Here is a 23,096-nt window from a genome sequence, read left to right as displayed (position 1 = left end):
CTTGCTTTGGCAATGTTAACACATGTTTCCCATGCCAATAAAGCCCTTGAATTGAATTGAATTGAATTGAGAGAGAGAGAGAGAGCACTGAGCAGCAAGTGAGCAGAGACCATTTTGATCTCACAATCCTACGAAGGATTAGGTGGTACCTTTGTTAAATAAAATTGTCTCTAGCTTTTTAGGTACAGATAGACAGATAAAGGTCTTCCACATACCAGTAGGTCTATCTGCTGTTAGGTTTGTACAGAGGCCCTCCACATACCAGTAGGTCTATCTGCTGTTAGGTTTGTACAGAGGCCATCCACATACCTGTCAGAATCACCACTGATGTCTGGGTTCTCCTCCATCCTCTGATTATTCCATCCAATAAGGACCAGAGTCAAGTCCCAAGTCCTATCCACATAGGACAATTACAATATCCAAAGTGTCTCTTCCTGTCACCTCAGAACAGGTTCAGCTAGTCCACAGCACAGAGAGAGTCACCATCAGTCAGGAAGACCAGACACACAGACTGTGTTACATCACAGTTGACAGAGAGATACAAGTACATGACTAAAGCATGTCAACTGAAGTCCATCTGGGTTCCTTCCAGGCAGATTCATTGTTTTGAGTCAGTCAGGGCAGGGCACAATGGGGACAGGCTATCCATTCAGTCAGGGCAGGGGACAATGGGGACAGGCTATCTATTCAGTCAGGGCAGGGGACAATGGGGACAGGCTATCCATTCAGTCAGGGCAGGGGACAATGGGGACAGACTATCCATTCAGTCAGGGCAGGGGACAATGGGGACAGGCTATCCATTCAGTCAGAGCCAGGGACAATAGGGACAGGCTATCCATTCAGTCAGGGCAGGGGACAATGGGGACAGGCTATCCATTCAGTCAGGGCACAATGGGGACAGGCTATCCATTCAGTCAGGGCAGGGGACAATGGGGACAGACTATCCATTCAGTCAGGGCAGGGCACAATGGGGACAGGCTATCCATTCAGTCAGGGCAGGGGACAATGGGGACAGGCTATCCATTCAGTCAGGGCAGGGGACAATAGGGACAGGCTATCCATTCAGTCAGGGCAGGGAACAATGGGGACAGGCTATCCATTCAGTCAGGGCAGGGCACAATGGGGACAGGCTATCCATTCAGTCAGGGCAGGGCACAATGGGGACAGGCTATCCATTCAGTCAGGGCAGGGGACAATGGGGACAGACTATCCATTCAGTCAGGGCAGGGGACAATGGGGACAGGCTATCCATTCAGTCAGAGCCAGGGACAATAGGGACAGGCTATCCATTCAGTCAGGGCAGGGGACAATGGGGACAGGCTATCCATTCAGTCAGGGCAGGGGACAATGGGGACAGGCTATCCATTCAGTCAGGGCAGGGGACAATGGGGACAGGCTATACATTCAGTCAGAGCCAGGGACAATGGGGACAGGCTATCCATTCAGTCAGGGCAGGGGACAATGGGGACAGGCTATCCATTCAGTCAGAGCCAGGGACAATAGGGACAGGCTATCCATTCAGTCAGGGCAGGGGACAATGGGGACAGGCTATCCATTCAGTCAGGGCAGGGGACAATGGGGACAGGCTATCCATTCAGTCAGGGCAGGGGACAATGGGGACAGGCTATCCATTCAGTCAGAGCCAGGGACAATAGGGACAGACTATTCAGCCTGAAATGGCAACCTATTCCCGATATAATGCACTACTTTTAGTGGTGTGGCTAGCCTGGCCTGTGTGCAGTGGTGGCAGAGTGTCTGGTATGCTTTGGTTGCCTGGCCTTTGTCGCTCCCACTCGGACCCTAGCTAGCCAGTCAGGGGTCATAGCATGTGCCTTAGAGCTGCCTGAGACTGCCTCTCTCTCTCTCTCTCTCTTTTCTCCAGTCTCTCTCTCTCTCATCTCTCCAGTCTCTCTCTCTCTCTTCAGTCTCTCTCTCTCTCTCTCTTTCTCTCTCTTTCTCTCTAACAACATACTCTGACAACTCTTATAGAGTGTGCCTCCTGGGGGAAACACAGTGCATTACATTACTGCCTGGCTTTTAGTTAGCATTAAGAAACAGCTTCCTTAACAAGCCTAAATCCTTGATCCTTTACTACTGTGAATATGGATGAAAGAGTATTGTACATACTACATATTAACACACGGCTCATTCAGTCTAAATAAAAGTGTCAGTGTGATGTGCAAGTGGTGTATGGGTGTGTCTGCACGTGAACCAGGAAGTGTGTGCTGGGTATATTCATGGGTTATTCTGAAGCTCGGGAAGACAGGAAAGGCTTAAGGCTGGTTGACTTGGCCCAGTCCAGTGGGTACAGAACCAGTAGGAAAGGACTATTTTGACCCTCCGCTCCACAGAGTGTCCAGCATGTCACAGGGCTGCTGTTATGGAGACAACTAAAGAGCTGGGGTGAAGGGAGGGGGAGGGGGGTTCAGCCATGATCCCACCACACACACACACAGACACACACACACACACACACTAGAACTCAGCACTGTCTGGCCTATTATCTGTGAGTTCTGAATCATGGTACCTATAGACAACAGACTACTATAGACATCAGACTGGGGAGGGTGAGGTCACTATAGACATCAGACTGGGGAGGGTGAGGTCACTATAGACATCAGACTGGGGAGGGTGAGGTCCCTATAGACATCAGACTGGGGAGGGTGAGGTCATTATAGACATCAGACTGGGGAGGGTGAGGTCATTATAGACATCAGACTGGGGAGGGTGAGGTCCCTATAGACATCAGACTGGGGAGGGTGAGGTCACTATAGGCATCAGACTGGGGAGGGTGAGGTCCCTATAGACATCAGACTGGGGAGGGTGAGGAGGGTGAGGTCACTATAGACATCAGACTGGGGAGGGTGAGGTCACTATAGACATCAGACTGGGGAGGGTGAGGTCATTATAGACATCAGACTGGGGAGGGTGAGGTCATTATAGACATCAGACTGGGGAGGGTGAGGTCACTTTCGACAACAGACTGGGGAGGGTGAGGTCATTATAGACATCAGACTGGGGAGGGTGAGGTCATTATAAACATCAGACTGGGGAGGGTGAGGTCACTTTCAACATCAGACTGGGGAGGGTGAGGTCACTTTCAACAACAGACTGGGGAGGGTGAGGTCTTTTTCAACGCGGCTGGTGATGTCAGTGTAAAATGGTGATGTCAGTGTAAAATGGTGATGTCAGTGTAAAATGATGATGTCAGTGGTGAAATGGTGATGTCCGTTTGGTGTGACCAAACCAACACCTCTCACCTGGTGTGACCAAACCAACACCTCTCACCTGGTGTGACCAAACCAACACCTCTCACCTGGTGTGACCAAACCAGCGCCTCTCACCTGGTGTGACCAAACCAGCGCCTCTCACCTGGTGTGACCAAACCGACACCTCTCACCTGGTGTGACCAAACCGACACCTCTCACCTGGTGTGACCAAACCGACACCTCTCACCTGGTGTGACTAAACCGACACCTCTCACCTGGTGTGACCAAACCAACACCTCTCACCTGGTGTAATCAAACCGACACCTCTCACCTGGTGTGACCAAACCGACACCTCTCCACCTGGTGTGACTAAACCGACACCTCTCACCTGGTGTGACCAAACCAACACCTCTCACCTGGTGTAATCAAACCGACACCTCTCCACCTGGTGTGGCCAAACCGACACCTCTCACCTGGTGTGACCAAACCGACACCTCTCACCTGGTGTGACCAAACCAATGCCTTTCAACATGATGTGATTTGCAGGATAAAAACAAGACCACCAAAAACATGAAATCTGAATCGGCCGTTTGATAATGGTTGTGGTGACAGATTGAGAGGAGGGGACACACAGACAGACAGACAGACAGACAGACAGACAGACAGACAGACAGACAGACAGACAGACAGACAGACAGACAGACAGACAGACAGACAGACAGACAGACAGACAGACAGACAGACAGACAGACAGACAGACAGACAGACAGACAGACAGACAGACAGACAGACAGACAGACAGACAGACAGACAGACAGACAGACAGACAGACAGACAGACAGACAGACAGACAGACAGAGCATGTGATTGGATGATGGAGTTTTAGTTAACATACCTGCGAACAGTGAGTCGAAGAGTCTTGTAGGATCCTTTGACCAATGAGATGGCTTCCTGCCTGAATCCACTGAGCTCCACGTCGTTAATGACAACCACCTGGTCACCTGGCAACAGGGGGTGTTCCAACAGGTCCGCCTTCCCACCTCCCTCAACCTGGATTGAAGAGGAGAGAGAAGAATACATTTCTGTTTCAGACCACAGAAATCAGTAGAGGAGCCTCTAGAGCAGATGTAGGGGTTGAGGAGGACATGGCAGAATAACGGACATCTAGGATACTGGTACCAGATCACTCCGCACCAGACTTGGAGAAGCATTGACACACACACACACACAGTTTAGTACAGTTACACCATGAAGGTCTTCAATGAAGGTCAACACCTGACTTCAGAGTTACAACTCTCTGTTTGGACCTATAGAGCTATCACTATCTCCCTCATATCCTCCTACAAGAGGACCTCCTCACGTGGGCTCCCGAGTGGAGCAGAGGTCTAAGGTCCTGCATCTCAGTGGGCTCCCGAGTGGAGCAGAGGTCTAAGGCACTGCATCTCAGTGGGCTCCCAAGTGGAGCAGTGGTCTAAGACACTGCATCTCAGTGGGCTACCGAGTGGAGCAGAGGTCTAAGGCACTGCATCTCAGTGGGCTCCCGAGTGGAGCAGAGGTCTAAGACACTGCATCTCAGTGGGCTCGAGTGGAGCAGCGGTCTAAGACACTGCATCTCAGTGGGCTCCCGAGTGGAGCAGAGGTCTAAGACACTGCATCTCAGTGGGCTCCCGAGTGGAGCAGCTTCTGTTCAACTCTGAGTGCTCCTTATGTTAGGTCCTGATCTGGCTATGCCATATGGCTGTGGGCTACACTAGTTCATTTAGCTGACAAGATTTGCTTATAATTCCGTGGCAGCAGGGTAGCCTAGTGGTTGCAAGTACAAACCCCCGAGCTGACAAGGTACTAATCTGTCGATCTGCCCCTGAACAGGCAGTTAACCCACTGTTCCCAGGTAGGCCGTCATTGAAAATAAGCATTTGTTCTTAATGTTCTTAACTGACTTGCCTAGTAAAATTTAAAAAAATATTTTATAGTATGAAGAATACAATTGAAAAAATCTGAATAAAATATACCTATTTTCTCCAAACGATTTGAGGGAGTGCACATATTGGGCTATTCTGTGTTGAGCAGTTAACAAAGAAATAGGTATTACTATATGCTTCATTTATAATTATTAATGTAAGTTGTTCTACTAACGTTGTTGGTGTTTAATACATTGTAAGGCTGCATGATGAGACTAATGATGATATATATGCGCTGCAGGCTGGACACACTTCATCAGTCTCTGATTCACAATTTGACAAGCACTTGATAATCTAAATCAAATGAAACTTTGTCACATGCGCCGAATACAACAGGTAGACCTTACCGTGAAATGCTCACTTACAAGACCTTATTAACCAACAATGCAGTTCAAGAAATAGAGTTAAGAACATTTTTTACCAAATAAACAAAAGTAAAAAATAATAGTCTATGGCTTGAGTGACTGGAGTCTTTGACAATTTTTTGGTCTTTCCTCTGACACCGCCTAGTATATAGGTCCCGGATGGCAGGAAGCTTGGCCCCAGTGATGTACTGGGCCGTACGCACTACCCTCTCTAGCACCTTACGGTCAGAAGCCGAGCAGTTGCCATACCAGGCGGTGATGCAACCGGTCAGGATGCTCTCGATGATGCAGCTGTAGAACTTTCTGAGGATCTGGGGACCCATGCCAAATCTTTTCAGTCTCCTGAGGGGGAAAAGATGTTGTCGTGCCCTCTTCACAAATGTCTTTGTGTGTTTGGACCATGATAGTTTGTTAGTGATGTGGACATCAGGGAACTTGAAACTCTCAACCCGTTCCACTACAGCCCCGTAACATGTTAATGGGGGCCTGTTCGGCCCGCCTTTTCCTGTAGTCCACGATCAGCTCCTTTGTCTTGCTCACGTTGAGGGAGAGGTTGTTGTCCTGGCACCACACTGACAGGTCTCTGACCTCCTCCCTATAGGCCGTCTCATCATTGTTGGTAATCAGGCCAACCATTGTTATCATCAACAAACTTAATGATGGTGTTGGAGTGGTGCCTGGCCGTGCAGTTGTGGGTGAACAGGGAGTACAGGAGGGGACTAAGCACGCACACCTGAGGGGCCCCCGTGTTGAGGCTCAGCTTGGCGGATGTGTTGTTGCCTACCCTTACCACCTAGGGGCGGCCCCATCAGGAAGTCCAGGATCCAGTTGCAGAGGGAGGTGTTTAGTCCCAGGGTCCTTAGCTTAGTGATGAGCTTTGTAGACACTATGGTGTTGAACACTGAGCTGTAATCAATGAACACCATTCTCACAAAGGTGTTCCTTTTGTCCAGGTGGGAAAGGGCAGTGTGGAGTGCAATAGAGATCACATAATCTGTGGGTCAGTTGGTGCGGTATGGGAATTGGAGTGGGTCCTAGGGCAGGCCTGGGCAACTCCAGTCCTCTGGGGCCTGACTGGTGTCACATGTATTTTGTTGACAGAAAAACAAGAGTGTGCAAAGCTGTCATCAAGGCAAAGGGTGGCTACTTTGAAGAATCTTAAATATAAAATATATTTTGATTTGTTTAACACTTTTTTGGTTACTACATGATTCCATATGTGTTATTTCACCGTTTTGATGTCTTCACTATTATTCTACAATGTAGAAATGAGTAAAAAATTAAGAAAAAACCTGGAATGAGTAGGTGTGTCCACACTTTTGACTGGTACTTTATGTGTGAAATTTGTTTTGATTTAGAATGGACCATTATCATGCACCCATCTCGAAACGGGCAGCGGGAAAAATACATGTCATCTACTTGTCATGTCATGCACTTAAATGTCATGCACTTTCCTGTGGTTCATGTTCATGCCATCCAGGTAGGCTATACTCCTGTTGTAAAGCGGAGCAATACGCTTAATATTAGGACATTTGATAAATGGTAGGCCTAGCTTATAGAAAGCTGATGGGTTCCTCCTCTTTTTAATAGAGGCCACCAAAACTTCCACAACATGAACTCCTGGGCTCTCATGAAGTGTTTAATTAGATTTTCATTACATTTGCATTGATGTCAGAGTGATTAGAGGGACAGCAGAGTGCTGAGTACCAGGACGTTAACAAGTTTGGTAGGCTACTAATGACCAGCAGCAGCATCAGAGCTTGGAGAAGAATAATTACCGTGACTAAATGGTCACATGACTTGTGACCACCGGTGTGGCGGTAATACAGTCCCTGTAACAGCCCTAGGGGGGACTGGGTGGAACACATTGTGTCACGGCTGTTGAAAGGAGAGGACCAAGGTGCAGCGTGGTGAGCGTACATTTTTTTTAATGTAATCAAAATGACGCAGAACAAAACAGTAAACACTACAAAAACAAACCGTGAGGCTCAAAGGCTATGTGCCCTAAACAAAGTCAACTTCCCACCAAGAAAGGAGGGGAAAAGGGCTACCTAAGTATGGTTCCCAATCAGAGACAACTATAGACAGCTGTCCCTGATTGAGAACCATACCCGGCCAAAACATAGAAATACAAAATCATAGATAACAAAACATAGAATGCCCACCTCAAATCACACCCTGACCAAACCAAATAGAGACATTAAAAGGCTCTCTAAGGTCAGGGTGTGACAGTACCCACCCCCCCAAGGTGCGGACTCCGGCAGTAAAACCTGAACTATATGGTTGGGTTTGGGTGGGCATCTATCCGCGGTGGCGGCTCAGGTGCAGGACGCAGACCCCGCTCCACCTCTGGCTCACCACGCTTTGGTGACACCTCTGGTGTGGTGGACCTCGTCGCCACCCCCGGACTGGGGACCCTCTCTGCGGGCCCCGGACTGGGCACCCTCGTTGTTGCGGGCCCCAGACTGGGCACCCTCGTTGTTGCGGGCCCCAGACTGGGCACCCTCGTTGTTGCGGGCCCCAGACTGGGCACCCTCGTTGTTGCGGGCCCCAGACTGGGCACCCTCATTGTTGCGGGCCCCAGACTGGGCACCCTCGTTGTTGCGGGCCCCAGACTGGGCACCCTCATTGTTGCGGGCCCCAGACTGGGCACCCTCGTTCCTGGAGGGTGTCGCTGGAGGCTCCGGACTGGAGTGCTTCGCTGGAGGCTCCGGACTGGAGGGCATCGCTGGAGACTCCGGACTGGAGGTGACGTTTGGAGGCTCCGGACTGGAGGACGTCGCTGGAGGCTCCGGACTGGAGGGCGTGCGCTGGAGGCTCCGGACTGGAGGACGTTTACGCTGGAGGCTTTCGGACTGGAGGCCCTCGTTGGAGGCTTCTTGCCATGGATCATCACTGGAGGCTTCTTGCCATGGATCATCACTGGAGTGGAGAGACACACAGGAGGCCAGGCTGGGGAGACATACAGGAGGCCTTGTCCTTGGCCGAGGCACCGGATACACTGGGCCGTGGAGGTCTCAAGCTAAGAGCCTGCACAACCCGTCCTAGCTGGATGGTGACTTTGGCCCGGCACGTGCCATTAAAAGGCTCTCTAAGGTCAGGGCGTGCCACATTGTTTACGTGCTCCAGTCATTTACGATAGTTTACATGCTCCAGTCATTTCAGATAGTTTACATGCTCCAGTCATTTCAGACAGTTTACATGCTCCAGTCATTTAGGATAGTTTACGTGCTCCAGTCATTTCAGACAGTTTACATGCTCCAGTCATTTCAGATAGTTTACGTGCTCCAGTCATTTCAGACAGTTTACATGCTCCAGTCATTTCAGACAGTTTACATGCTCCAGTCATTTCAGATAGTTTACATGCTCCAGTCATTTCAGATAGTTTACATGCTCCAGTCATTTCAGACAGTTTACATGCTCCAGTCATTTCAGATAGTTTACGTGCTCCAGTCATTTCAGACAGTTTACATGCTCCAGTCATTTCAGACAGTTTACATGCTCCAGTCATTTAGGATAGTTTACGTGCTCCAGTCATTTCAGACAGTTTACATGCTCCAGTCATTTCAGACAGTTTACATGCTCCAGTAATTTCAGTATGTTGTATTAGTAAAGACAGAGTGCTGCTGGTGCATTTTCCAGTGGCACATGACACCAAAGCCCAGGAAGTGTCACCGCTTATTATGTCCCCTGATGTGGGGATCAGCCCTACTGCCCAGTATTCTTTATCTGAAGACTGGAGTGCTGGTGACCGGAAGCATGTGGTGAGGTTAATGTTAAACTCATTCCCCAGGGAAATATAGACATGGTCAGGGTTACATTAAACCCATTCCCCAGGGAAACATAGACATGGTCAAGGTTAAATTAAACACATTCCCCAGGGAAACATAGACATGGTCAGGGTTACATTAAACCCATTCCCCGGGGAAACATAGACATGGTCGGGGTCACGTTAAACCCATTCCCCAGGGAAACATCTATCCTCAGGGTAATGTTAAACCCATTCCCCAGGGAAACTTAGCCATGGTCAGGGTTACATTAAACCCATTCCCCGGGGAAACATCTATGCTCAGGGTAATGTTAAATCCATTCCCCAGGGAAACATCTATGCTCGGGGTAATGTTAAACCCATTCCCCGGAGAAACATCTATGCTCGGGGTAATGTTAAACCCATTCCCCGGGGAAACATCTATGCTCAGGGTAATGTTAAATCCATTCCCCAGGGAAACATCTAGCTTAACTTGGTCTGAAAGTGTCTGAAAAAAATACCTCTTGAACTACAGATGGGCTACAAAGGGTCTGACAATGAACCTATTAACGTGGCCTTCGTCCCAAATGCCACTGTGCGCTATATAGGGAAGAGGGTGCCATTTGGGACACAGGAAAAATCTTAACCTTTCCTTAACCCTCCTCTTCCAGAAGTCACAGGCCAGCGAGACACCATCTCAGAGTGCAAATACACTGCCAACAATATGGGCCTTCAATAACAACCACATAAAATAACGTTTTAGAAATGTTTTATAAGAAACCAGTATTCTGTCAACACTGAGTTCTGATTGAGCATATGTTTTTTAAAATCTCTCTCTCCTTGTGTTGCTATTCAGACGAGCTGAACTCTTGGTGCAAATTCCGATGCTGACATTCCTCTTAATATCACTCTCATTCTCTCTCTGAGGGGCTCCCCCCCTCTCTCTCCACCCCTCTCTCTCTCCCCCTCTCTCCCCCTCTCTCTCTCTCCGCCCCTCTCTCTCTCTGCCCCCTCTCTCTCTGCCCCCTCTCTCTCCTCGCCCCCCCCTCTCTCTCTCCGCCCCCTCTCTCTCTCAGCCCCCTCTCTCTCCAGCCCCCTCTCTCCACCCCCCCCTCCACCCCCTCTCCAGCCCCCTCTCTCTCCTCCGCCCCCTCTCTCTCCGCCCCCCTCTCTCCAGCCCCCTCTCTCTCCAGCCCCTCTCTCTCTCCGCCCCCCACTCTCTCTCTCCACCCCCTCTCTCTCCACCCCCTCTCTCTCCGCCCCCTCTCTCTCCAGCCCCCTCTCTCTCCACCCCCTCTCCATCTCTCTCCCCCTCTCCACCCCCTCTCTCTCCACCCCCCCTCTCTGCCCCCTCTCTCTCCACCCCCCTCTCTCTCCCCCCCCCTCTCTCCACTCCCCCATCCCTCTGCCCCCCTCTCTCCATCCGCCCCCTCTCTCTCTCCACCCCCCCTCTCTCTCTCCACCCCCCCTCTCTCCATCTCCCTCTCTCTCCATCCCCCTCTCTCTCCACCCCCTCTCTCTCCACCCCCCCTCTCTCTCCAGCCCCCTCTCTCTGCCCCCCTCTCTCTCCGCCCCCCTCTCTCCATCCCTCTCTCTCCACCCCCTCTCTCTCTCCACCCCCTCTCTCCATCCCCCTCTCTCCACCCCCTCTCTCCAGCCCCCTCTCTCTCTGCCCCCTCTCTCTCCCGCCCCCTCTGCCCTCTCTCTCCACCCCCTCTCTCTCTCCGCCCCCTCTATCTCTCTCCACCCCCTTCTCTCTCTCCACCCCCTATATATATATATATATATATATATATATATATATATATATATATATATATATATATATATATATATATATATATATATATATATATATATATATATATATATATATATCTCTGCCCCCTCTCTCCACCCCCTGTCTCTCCACCCCCTCTCTCCATCCCCCTCTCTCCATCCCCCCTCTCTCCATCCCCCTCTCTCCAAAGATTCTCAGGAAAGGCCTGTCTATTATAGCCTGGTTTCTAAAGATTCTCAGGAAAGGCCTGTCTATTATAGCCTGGTTTCTAAAGATTCTCAGGATAGGCCTGTCTATTATAGCCTGGTTTCTAAAGATTCTCAGGATAGGCATGTCTATTATAGCCTGGTTTCTAAATATTCTCAGGATAGGCCTGTCTATTATAGCCTGGTTTCTAAATATTCTCAGGATAGGCCTGTCTATTATAGCCTGGTTTCTAAAGACTCTATAGATGTTATAGCCTGGTTTCTAAAGATTCTCAGGATAGGCCTGTCTATTATAGCCTGGTTTATAAAGACTCTATAGATGTTATAGCCTGGTTTCTAAAGATTCTCAGGATAGGCCTGTCTATTATAGCCTGGTTTCTAAAGATTCTCTGGATAGGCCTGTCTATTATAGCCTGGTATCTAAAGATTCTCAGGATAGGCCTGTCTATTATAGCCTGGCTTCTAAATATTCTATAGATATTATAGCTTGGTTTCTAAAGATTATCAGGACTACCATGCCCTGCTCTCTGACCTATCCTACACCAGACTACCATGCCCTGCTCTCTGACCTATCCTACACCAGACTACCATGCCCTGCTCTCTGACCTATCCTACACCAGACTACCATGCCCTGCTCTCTGACCTATCCTACACCAGACTACCATGCCCTGCTCTCTGACCTATCCTACACCAGACTACCATGCCCTGCTCTCTGACCTATCCTACACCAGACTACCATGCCCTGCTCTCTGACCTATCCTACACCAGACTACCATGCCCTGTCTCTGACCTATCCTACACCAGACTACCATGCCCTGTCTCTGACCTATCCTACACCAGACTACCATGCCCTGCTCTCTGGTTCTGTCTCTGGTTCTGTCTCTGGCCCTACTCTCTGGTCCTGTCTCTGGTCCTGTCTCTGGTCCTGTCTCTGGTCCTGTCTCTGGGTTCCCCCGGGGCTCTCTGTGACCACCGGTGGAAGCCTGTCTTTGTGTAGAACTGGTACTGCTGCTGGTGAGACTGGTAGTGGTGACGCAGCATCCCTCCCCCCTCCCTGCAGTAAAGCGGCTTAGTGTGTGAAGTGCTGAAAGGACACGCTCAATAACATTAAAGCTACATCACCACCGCCACACAACGAGTTCCGCCACGGCCCCACCCGACTCTTCGCTTTCTCTTTCTCCCACCCACCCACCCACCCACCCACCTCTCCCAGCCCGCCACGGCCCCACCCAACTCTTCGCTTTCTCTTTCTCCCACCCACCTCTCCCGGCCCCACCCACCCACCCACCTCTCCCAGCCCGCCACGGCCCCACCCCAGTTCACAGAGTAGGCTGTATGCTCCAGACGTACTGCCTCACGGTCAGACACCACCAGCACTGCAACACCAGAGACGATTCACGATATAAACATGTCAGACCATCCCTAACCTCTCTCTGGAGCTCATACTCATGACAGAGTTGTCTTTGTAGGCCAACTATACTGATATGCCAAAATAAGCCAGGGCACAGTGTTAAAGTACAGCTTTATGTAATCCTTTCACGCTTTCTAACAGAATTGTAACTGATGTCACACCAGCCCTACCTGTTATACTGTAACAGCCTCTCACGCCAGATTTAAAATAAATAGTATTTAATTAAGATCCCCAATTAGCTCTTCCTGGGGTCCAAACAGGAAACAACAAATATAATGAATAAAATAGATAATACACAATACACAATACAGAGACAATACACCACACCATACATAGACAATACACCACACAATACACCACACATAGACAATACACCACCCCATACATAGACAATACACCACACATAGACAATACACCACACCATACATAGACAATACACCATACATAGACAATACACCACACCACACATAGACAATACACCACACCACACATAGACAATACACCACACCACACCACACATAGACAATACACCACACACCACACATAGACAATACACCACACCACACATAGACAATACACCACACACCACACATAGACAATACACCACACACCACACATAGACAATACACCACCCCACACATAGACAATACACCACACCACACATAGACAATACACCACACCACACATAGACAATACACCACACCATACATAGACAATACACTACACAATACATAGACAGTAAATAGACAATACACTACACAATACACTACACTACACAATACACAGACAATACACAGTTCACCCTACACTACAAAACACAATACACTACACAATACAATGCACACTACACAATACATAGACAATACAATATATAATACACATTACACACTACACAATACAATACACACAATACACAATGAAAACTACACACCACAACACACAATAAGCTCTACACCATACAATACACTACATAATACACGCTACAATACACACTACACACTACACTACACACACACTACACAATACAATACACACAATACACAATGAAAACTACACACCACAACACACAATAAGCTCTACACAATACAATACACACTACACTACATAATACACGCTACAATACACACTAGACTACACAATACACTACACAATACACACTACGCAATACATACTATACATTACACTACACACTACAATACACACTACACTATACAGTACACAACACAATGCACTACACACAACATAATACAATACACTACACTACATAATACAAAACTACCTACGTACACTACACAATACAATTCAATAGATAATACACAACACAATACACTACCGGTCAAAAGTTTTAGAACACCTACTCATTAAAATGTTTTTATTTGTACTATTGTCTACATTGTAGAATAATAGTGAAGACATCAAAACTATGAAATAACACTTATGGAATCATGTAGTAACCAAAAAAGTGTGAAACAAATCAAAATGTATGTTATATTTGAGATTCTTCAAATAGCCACCCTTTGCCTTGATGGCAGCTTTGTGTACTCTTGGCATTCCCTCAATCAGCTTCACCTAGAATGCTTTTCCAATAGTCTTGAAGGAGTTCCCACATATGCTGAGCACTTGTTGGCTGCTTTTCCTTCTCTCTGTGGCCCAACTCATCCCAAACCATTTCAATTGGGTTGAGGTCAGGGGATTGTGGCGGACAGGTCATCTGATGCAGCACTCCATCACTCTCCTTCTTGGTCAAATAGCCCTTAAACAGCCTGGAGGTGTGTTGGGTCATTATCCCGTTGAAAAACAAATAACAGTCCGACTAAGCCGAAACCAGATGGGAGGCTGTATCTCTGCAAAATGCTGTGGTAGCCATGCTGGTTAAGTGTGCCTTGAATTCTAAATAAATCACAGACAGTGTCACCAGCAAAGCACCCCCACACCATCACACCTCCTCCTCCATGCTTCACGGTGGGAAATACACATGCGGAGATCATCCGTTCACCTACTCTGTGTCTCACAAAGACACGGTGGTTGGAACCAAAAATCTCCAATTTGTACTCCAGAACAAATTTCCACTGGTCTAATGTCCATTGCTCATGTTTCTTGGCCCAAGCACGTCTTTTCTTCTTATTGGTGTCCTTTAGTAGTGGTTTCTTTGCAACAATTTCACCATGAAGACCTGATTCACACAGTCTCCTCTCAACAGTTGATGTTGAGATGTGTCTGTTACTTAAACTCTGTGAAGCATTTATTTGGGCTACAATTTCTGAGGCTGGTAACTCTAATGATCTTATCCTCTGCTGCAGGGATAACTCTGGGTCTTCCCTGTGGCGGTCCTCATGAGAGCCAGTTTCATCATAGCGCTTGATGGTTTTTGCGACTGCACTTGAAGAAACGTACAAAGTTCTTGAAATTTTCCGTATTGACTGACCTTCATGGCTTAAAGTAATGATGGACTGTCATTTCTCTTTGCTTATTTGAGCTGTTCTTGCCATAATGTGGACTTGGTCTTTTACCAAATAGGGTTATCTTCTGTATACTACCCCTACCTTGTCACAACACAACTGATTAGCTCAAACGAATTAAGAAGGAAAGAAATTCCACAAATTAACTTTTAACAAGGCACACCTGTTAATTGAAATGCATTCCAGGTGAGTACCTCATGAAGCTGGTTGAGAGAATGCCAAGAGTGTACAAAGGCAAAGGGTGGCTACTTTGAAGAATCTCAAATATAAAATATATTTTGATTTGTTTAACACTTTTTTGGTTTCTACATGATTCCATATGTGTTATTTCATAGTTTTGATGTCTTCACTATTATTCTACAATGTAGAAAATAGTACAAATAAATAAAAACCCTTGAATGTGTAGTTGTTATAATACACTACACAACACACCACATCATACACTACACTACATACTACATAATACACTGCACTACATAATACATTACATACTACACAATACACTACATACTACACTACATACTACACAATACACAACACACCACATAATACACAACACATCACCTCATACACTATACTGAACAATAAACCACATTACACCACATAATACACTACACTACATACTACATAATACACTGCATTACATAATGCATAATACACCACATAATACATTACATACTACACAATACACTACATACTACATAACACTACATACTACATAATACACCACACTACATAATACACTACATACTACATAACACTACATACTACATAATACACCACACTACATAATACACTACATACATACTACATAATACACTGCATTACATAATGCATAATACACCACATAATACATTACATACTACACACTACATAATACACTACATACTATAATAATGCACTACATACTACATAATACACTACATACTACACAATACACTACATACTACATAATACACTACATAATACACCACACTATAATTCACTACACAATACACTACATAATACATTACATACTACATAATACGCCACACTACATACTACACAATACACTACACTACACTACACTACACACTACACTACACTACACTACACACTACACTACATACTACATTACATACTACACAATACACACAATAATACACTAGATACTACATAATACACTATATACTACATAATACACTATATACTACATAATACACTACATACTACATAATACACTGCACTACATAATGCATGATATACTACATAATACATTACATACTACACAATACACTACATACTATATAATACACTATACTACATAATACACTACACTACATACTACATAATACACCACACTACATACTACATACTACACTACATAATACACTACATAACACTACACTACATAATACACTACATACTACATACTACACTACATAATACATTACATAATACATACTACACTACATACTACATAATACACTGCACTACATCATGCATAATACACCACATACTACATAATACACTACATACTACATAATACACTGCACTACATACTACACTACATAATACATTACATACTACACAATACACTACATAATACACTACATACTACACAAACACTACATACTACATAATACACCACACTACATAATACATTACATACTACACAATACACTACATAATACACTACATACTACACAATACACAACACACCACATAATACACTACACTACACAACACACCACCTCATACACTATACTGAACAATAAACCACATTACACACATAATACACTACACTACATAATACACTACATACTACATACTACACTACAATACACTACATTACATACTAATACACTACATACTACACACATAATACATTACATACTACACAATACACTACATACTACATAACACTACATACTACATAATACACCACACTACATAATACACTACATACTACATAACACTACATACTACATAATACACCACACTACATAATACACTACATACTACACAATACACAAGACTACATACTACACACTACATACTACACAATACACTACATACTACACTACACTACATAATACACCACACTACATACTACACAATACACTACATACTACACAATACACTACATACTACACAATACACTATATACTACACAATACACTATATACTACGTAATACACCACACTACATACTACACTACATACTACATAATACACCACACTACATACTACACAATACACTACATACTACACTACACACTACACTACACACTACACAATACACTACATAATACACCACACTACACTACATACTACATAATACACTGCACTACATAATGCATAATACACTACATACTACACTACATAATACACACTTTTGAGATATTTAGCACCAGCCAAATTGCTAGTTGACCACCTTAAAACTGACTGGAGCTTTTCATTTTACTGTCGTAGCCTCCGTGTTTACTGTCGAGGCATCAGCGTACATGGACACACACCGGCTATATTCAAGATTAGTGGAAGGTCATTAGTAAAAACAGAAAACAATAATAGCCCTAGCCGGCTGCCCTGTGGTACACCACACTCAACCGAATTTGCATTCGAGAGGCTTCCATTAAAGAAACCCTCTTGTGTTCTATTAGACAGGCAACTCTCAATCCACGATAGAGGATGAAAATACATAACACCTACATTTTTTTAGCGTTAGGTTATGAGTTAAATAAAGGTTATATATATATATATATATATATATATATATTTTTATGATCAATGATATCATAAGCTGCACTGAAGTCAAACTAAACAGGTCCACAATCTTTTTATTAATACATTTATTTCAGCCAATCATCAGTCATTTGTGTCAGTGCCAAGCATGTTTTGCGTACCCTTCCCTATAAGCATGCTGAACGTCCGTTGCCAATTTGTTTTCTGTAAAATAACATTGTATTTGGTCAAACACCATTTTTCCCCAAAGTTTGCAAAGCGCCAGTAACAGGTTGATGGGGTTGGCTGTTCGAACCATTAAAGGGTGCTGAACTATTCTTGGCCAGCGGAATGACCTTTGCCTCTACTCCAGGGCTGAGGGCACACACTATCTTTCATAAATGCTTAAACATCTTTTCATAAGTACTGTGTCAGGCTGTTCCTCATTACATTATCAGAACAACAAAAAAATGTCACATCTTCCACATAGGAATCATCGCAAAATCTCTTTGTATGATCGCTTTCACAACTATTTTAAAGGTCCAATCTTTGGAAATGTTGTTTTTCCTAGATATGCCTTCTACATTATGATCACTGTGTCTGATGGGTGTGGAAACTGCTTTAAAACACGTTTCTGCAGCATAAGATGTGATCAATACAGGTACCAGGAAGTGTAATGTAATTATGCATTAAATATATTAGGGGGGGAGAAAACAACAACATCATCATCCTTCCTGCTGCATCAAATACACAGTAACATTGCAGGATGTAATCAGTGTTTTCTTCCTGAGAGAGGTGGACTATTATGCGGAAACACCCAAGGCAGAGCTGTCACTCCAGAGAACATGTTTCCACTGCTCTCAGAGTCCAACCATTCCAGCCGATGCTTGGCATTGTGCATGGTGATCTTAGGCTTGTGTGTGGCTGCTTGGCCATGGAAACCCATTTCATGAAGCTCCCGACGAACAGTTATTGTGCTGACGTTGCTTCCAGAGGCAGTTTGGGACTTGGTAGTGAGTGTTGCCCACCCGAGGACAGGTGATTTTTTTTACACGCTACGTGCTTCAGCACTCGCCGGGTCCCGTTCTGTGAGCTTGTGTGGCCTACCACTTCACGGCTGAGCCGTTGTTGCTCCTAGACGTTTCCACTTCATAACAGTACTTACAGTTGATGGGGGGCAGCTCTAGCAGGGCAGAAATTTGACAAACTGACTTGATGGAAACATGACATCGTATGACGGTGCCACGTTGAAAGTCACCGAGTTCTTCAGTATCGGCCAATCTACTGCCAATGTTTGTCTATGGAGATTGCATGGCTGTGTGCTCGATTTTATACACCTGTCAGCAACGGGTTGCATTAATGGATAGCCAGGGGCACACTCCAACACCATTTACAAAATAAGCATGTGTGTTTAGTGAGTGTCAGATCAGAGGCAGTAGGGATGAGGGATGTTCTCTTGATAAATTACTTTTTTATACAGTACCAGTCAAAAGTTACTACTCATTCCTGGGGTTTTTCTTTATTGTACCATTTTCTACATTGTAGAATAATAGTGAAGACGTCAACTGTGTCAAAGGTGTGTCCAAACATTTGACTGGTACTGTATTAGCAAAGACTAGATTAAATTGAGAAAAGTATGATGGGTGAAAATATGATCACTTGATGAGAGGAAGGCAAGGATCTGAGCTCAAGCTTTTTTTTCTACTTTCTCAAATCATCAATCAACTAAGAGCATCATCCAGGCATAAAGGACTACACTTCCCATGAGCCTCTACAACTGAATCTCTGAAAGATGGTTGACTGCTGGTGACTTCTCTAACAATTCGACCTGAGCATATCTTTGGCAGAACAGCGATATGCCACCTTCTATTTTGAGATACGGAACTACAACAAATTGTTTTGCTATTATTATTATTATTTATTTTTTCAACGCAGACAAATTATTTTCGATCAAAATTTTAGTCGCATCATGCAGCTCATATACGTTTTAATTTCTAAGACATTCTAAGGTTTGTATCATTCACAACTAAAGTTGCCAAATAACTCTAAAACTAGCGTATGGAACCTGTTTCAAATGATCACCTTATACGCTCAACATAACCACTTCTCCTGCGCTCTCGCTCTGGAATGGGAAAAATATCCTTTCTATTTTATCCAGCTAAGTTTAATTATATTCTTCTCACTATAAAATCATACAATATAAAATAATGTCATGGGACTTATAAGCATATCTTGTCAGCTAAATGAACAAGCCTACAGCCCATGGCATGGAGCCTAGCCAGATAACATACAGTAGGACAAGCCATATTCTGTTATTCTGAAATACATTTTCTTCGTATCATAATGTTTCTTTAGACCTGACTAAAACGAAGAATGGATTTATTGTGATGCTGTAAATCCAATTAATTTATTCAACTTTTTAAAATGTTGATGTTACAAAGGCTCATCGTTCTTCATTTATAGTCAGTTACGGTGAGACTGGCAGCCATGACCACCACAGTCCTGTTCAGAACTATCGCTATCAAGACTGAAGATGAGCAAGTATGGGTGATGGGTGTGTGTGTGTGTGTGTGTGTGTGTACAGTATTCATGGACTTCCAAATATTTGATTTGTTCTCAAGAGTGTAAAGAAAATGTGAATTAAATATATGATGTAATGTGAAGCACAGTGAAAGGCCTTCAGCTAGTTGTTATTACTAACAGTAGCCTACACATGTAAAAGCATATGGAGCCGATCATGAGACCTCAGATTTCTGGTGCAGACAAAAGCATGGCAGCGAGAGGTTTAGGCAGCGAGAGGTTTAGGCAGCAGGTAAGGACACAAATGTTTGTGTCCTTACCTTGACAGCACTCAATGGACAAGGAGACTGCAATCGAATATTTAGTTACCCAAAGCCATCAACCATTCCTATGCAGAGCATTCCCACCAACCTTCTCACTGTTTCTGCCATTTGCCTGTCTCCCCATCTCATTTCATTACTGTCTGAATAAAGTTTCAAACCATCTCACAAAACATGTTTTAAAAAAATATTAGCATAGTTTTAAATTTCATCCCCCCAAAAAATGTCAAAGTCGTCAAATTGTTTGTGTTCATTTAATGGTCAAAGCATTCTGAATACACCTGTGTGCCCCCCCACACACACACACATAGAATTGCAGGAAATTAGCTTTAAAACTGTTTTTTTTTATGGGGGAGGACCCACAGTCCCCCCTTCTAGGCAAAATCTCACTCCAAGCGTTCATCAAAAGTTGCTCCTTCTAACTGTAAACCTACTCTTGATGAGGCACACGGAAAAACATCTGGCCGCGGATGAGTTCCAGACATGATTTGTCTGTCGCAACATGTACTGCAGATCAAATACAATCGGAAATAAAAAATTGCTCAATTCCTCTTCTATGAAATAAACACATTGTAACACGACTCTGTAAACAGACACATTGTAACACTGTAGCAACGTCACAGTCCTTCCTTCCACCTAGCCTGGGGGTAGTAACAATGTTGCCCTTGGGGAATTTTCACTTAATCCCAATTATGACAGCTGTGTTCATAGTCCTGATATTACAAAGTAGCAATTTGGGGGGGAAGGGTGGATGGGGAGGGAGCGTGCACTAGTTCTAGTTTAGATCCCGGAAATATGGATATCGTCCATGGATATGTATATAAGTAAACTCAGCTAGGGGAGCAACTGACATAGACATGGAACTGTCTTACCTTCGAAACGATCAACTCTTCTCCATGTTCAAGACCTCCTTTGAGCTGAAACCCCCAGGGCGCCCCACCCAGGAGTCGAGCCTCCAGAAACAGCGTCTTTCCTCGGTGTATGACTGTACTGTAGCTGGGGAGACTGCTATCCATAATCACTAGCACTGCCGAGGAAGCCTGGTCCTGGTGGCTCGGGTCCTATTCAGTCCACCAGACCCACAGCAGAGGGGAAATTATTTCGAAAAGATTGAATAAATGATTTGTTATATTTTCCTTTTCTTATTAAAGTATTCTGCAGCGCATACCGACAGGGGCATGTCCACTCCTATCAGACAGACTAAATCATTTCCTAACACTACCGAATCTTAGTCAGCGAATGAAACATGGTTTGCCTTCTCTCTCTCGCCGCAGGCTGTCTGCTGAAACAATTTTACTTCGTTCCAACAGTCAACAACAAGTGGTGAAAATGAAACGCTCCACAAACATAACATTAAATGGATGGAACAAACGAAAAAAACATGTTAACTTCAAATGGATTTTGCAGAAATCCCGTGGATAGCTTCACTTCTGATCGTTGGTCAGCCCTCTCCCTCTTACGACTTCATTTTAGCATCACAATAGAATTTGCTACAATCCACTGGGCTGGGAGAAAGGCGAGCGCTCTTCTCTCCTCGGCGAGCTGGTTGCAGCGGGATCAGGTCAATTTGCCCCGTCAGAAGAAAAAAAAGTTTTGCGCCCCAGACACTTGATTCACCTACTTTCTCTAAAAGTTCCACCTTGATTGCCCATAAATTGAGAATATGGACGTATTCAACAGGATAACATTTGAATCAATCTTGTTCCCTTGATGCGGTTCAGCATCCCCAGTCCAGTTCCATAGATGCAGAGTGTTGATAATATACTGCAGCAAGGAGAACGGCAAATAAGGTTTTGCCTCCCCCTCCTCGCCACTAGTGTTCTGCCAGCAGCACAAATGAGGACGCCACGTTCGTATGGTAATGAAGAAACCTTCTAAAATAAAAGTCCACATTTCTAAATATTGCTATGTGGATAGTTCACACAAATTTATATTGAATTTTGATCAATGGCCACTTGTATTGTGCGAACAAGCTAAAGTGGGGTGGGAAATACCCAGTTGGGTCTCTACTAGTCATAGACTGTTCTCTATGCTACCGCACGGCAAGCGGCACCAGTGTGCCAAGTCTAGGTCCAAGAGGCTTCTAGACTGCTTCTAGCCCCAAGCCATAAGACTCCTGAACATCTAATCAAATGGCTACCCAGACCCTTCTTTTACGCTTCTGCTACTCTCTGTTAATAATCTACGCATAGTCACTTTGACTCTACCTACTTGTCCATATTACCTCAATTACCTCGACTAACCCTGCACATTGACTGCTACTCTCTGTTAATAATCTACGCATAGTCACTTTGACTCTACCTACTTGTCCATATTACCTCAATTACCTCGACTAACCCTGCACATTGACTGCTACTCTCTGTTAATAATCTACACATAGTCACTTTAACTCTACCTACTTGTCCATATTACCTC

General features: G+C 44.9%; 1 protein-coding gene across 1 annotated transcript in view; it reads right to left on the bottom strand.

The window, feature by feature from the left end:
* The window catches only part of LOC112237324 (protein Shroom3), a 123,962-nt gene extending 101,498 nt beyond the window's left edge, over positions 1 to 22,464 (bottom strand). The window contains 2 exon segments of the mRNA XM_042302720.1: positions 4,105 to 4,259; positions 21,554 to 22,464. Coding sequence (XP_042158654.1) covers positions 4,105 to 4,259; positions 21,554 to 21,697 — 299 coding nt within the window. The 5' untranslated portion in view covers positions 21,698 to 22,464.
* Between the last annotated feature and the right edge of the window lie 632 nt (positions 22,465 to 23,096).

This window comes from Oncorhynchus tshawytscha, linkage group LG20 (assembly GCF_018296145.1).
Source record: "Oncorhynchus tshawytscha isolate Ot180627B linkage group LG20, Otsh_v2.0, whole genome shotgun sequence".
Lineage (NCBI taxonomy): Eukaryota > Metazoa > Chordata > Actinopteri > Salmoniformes > Salmonidae > Oncorhynchus > Oncorhynchus tshawytscha.
The sequence above is the reverse complement of the archived record's forward strand: the minus strand, read 5'-3'. Positions and strand labels throughout refer to the sequence as shown.